At 54.9% G+C, this 1216-nt stretch overlaps 1 protein-coding gene across 1 annotated transcript in view; it reads right to left on the bottom strand.

The window, feature by feature from the left end:
* The window catches only part of LOC130587796 (beta-2-microglobulin-like), a gene marked incomplete at both ends in the record, with an annotated part of 4316 nt that extends 3134 nt beyond the window's left edge, over positions 1–1182 (bottom strand). The window contains one exon of the mRNA XM_057388766.1: positions 1000–1182. Coding sequence (XP_057244749.1) covers positions 1000–1182 — 183 coding nt within the window. The remainder of the gene's footprint in view (positions 1–999) is intronic.
* Between the last annotated feature and the right edge of the window lie 34 nt (positions 1183–1216).

The raw sequence follows: 1216 nt of genomic DNA, 5'->3' as shown, positions 1-1216 counted from the left end.
ATGATCTTTTTTCCCCTGAATTCCTGTGAAACTTCCTGCTCAGTGTAAGCTCATCCTTCAGCACATACAGGTGTAGTACAACTTTTTCATCTTACCTGYTYTTCAARGSSATCTGCCYTYTCCCAGAYAAACTGGCCWATTTTCCTTCTGATTTCTGCCAAGAACAACAMARCCAGTGACTGTGAGAGCATCAAGGAACACGACYGYGGCAGTCACTGCCAGTGTGATGCCCTGCAGGTGCCTCTGGTCACCCTGCAAGCTGCTGGCCCTGGGCCAGGGCAATCCCAAGGACAAATTTGGAGGGGCAAGAATGGATTGAGAGCAGCCCCAAGGAGGGCTTGGGGTGTTGGTGGATGAGAAGCTCATGGATATGACCWGRCCGTGTGTCCTGGACTCRTCCTACAGTGTGGGCAGCAGGTGAGGGGAGGATTATGCCCCTCTGGCCTGCTCAGAGTAGCAGTGCTCCTCCAGCTCTGGGGTCCCCAGCAGCAGAAGGACATGGAGCTGCTGGAGCGAGTCCAGAGGATGCTACAGAGATGCTCCAAGGACTGGAGGCCCACTGCTCTGGAACCAGGCTGGGAGAGCTGGGGGTGTTCACGTGGAAAAGGGAAGGATCCAGAAAGAGCCCTTGCAGGGCCTAAAGGGGCTCCAGGAGAGCTGGAGAGGGACTGGGGACAAGGGATGGAGGGACAGGACAAGGGGAAAAGGCTTCAAACTGACAGAAGACAGGCTTAGATGAAAGAAACTCTTCCCTGTGAGCATGGTGAGGGTGCTCAGAGCAGCTGTGGCTGCCCCATCCCTGGGAATGTTCAAGGTCAAGCCATTCTGTGGTAACAGGTGGATCATACTCTGCCCTCCGGGAGGAAGAATCACTCTCAGGCAGAAGGAATGTCCCTCCCTGCAAACAAGTAACTGTCGATTCTGGTTTGCACCAAGGCTGCACTCATGGGGGAAATTCCCTGGAAAAAAAAATTCCCTAGATGATTTTTTTCCCCTGACCTTCTTGCAGACAGGCAGGGGGCAGGACGAAGTGGCCCAGAACCACCGAGGGCTTCTCTCCCGCGCGGGTGCCCGCCCACGCCGAGAGGTAGCGGGAGTGAAAGACGGTGGCTCTGCCCTCCAGGTAACTGAGGCTCTCGTGTATGCTGGAAGAGAGGAAGGGAGTTGTTTCCAAAGGAGAACCTGGAAGCAAACCCAAACCAAAACATTCAGAGGG

Source organism: Malurus melanocephalus, unplaced genomic scaffold (assembly GCF_030028575.1).
Source record: "Malurus melanocephalus ecotype Western Australia unplaced genomic scaffold, MMel_1.1 scaffold_2465, whole genome shotgun sequence".
Lineage (NCBI taxonomy): Eukaryota > Metazoa > Chordata > Aves > Passeriformes > Maluridae > Malurus > Malurus melanocephalus.
The sequence above is the reverse complement of the archived record's forward strand: the minus strand, read 5'-3'. Positions and strand labels throughout refer to the sequence as shown.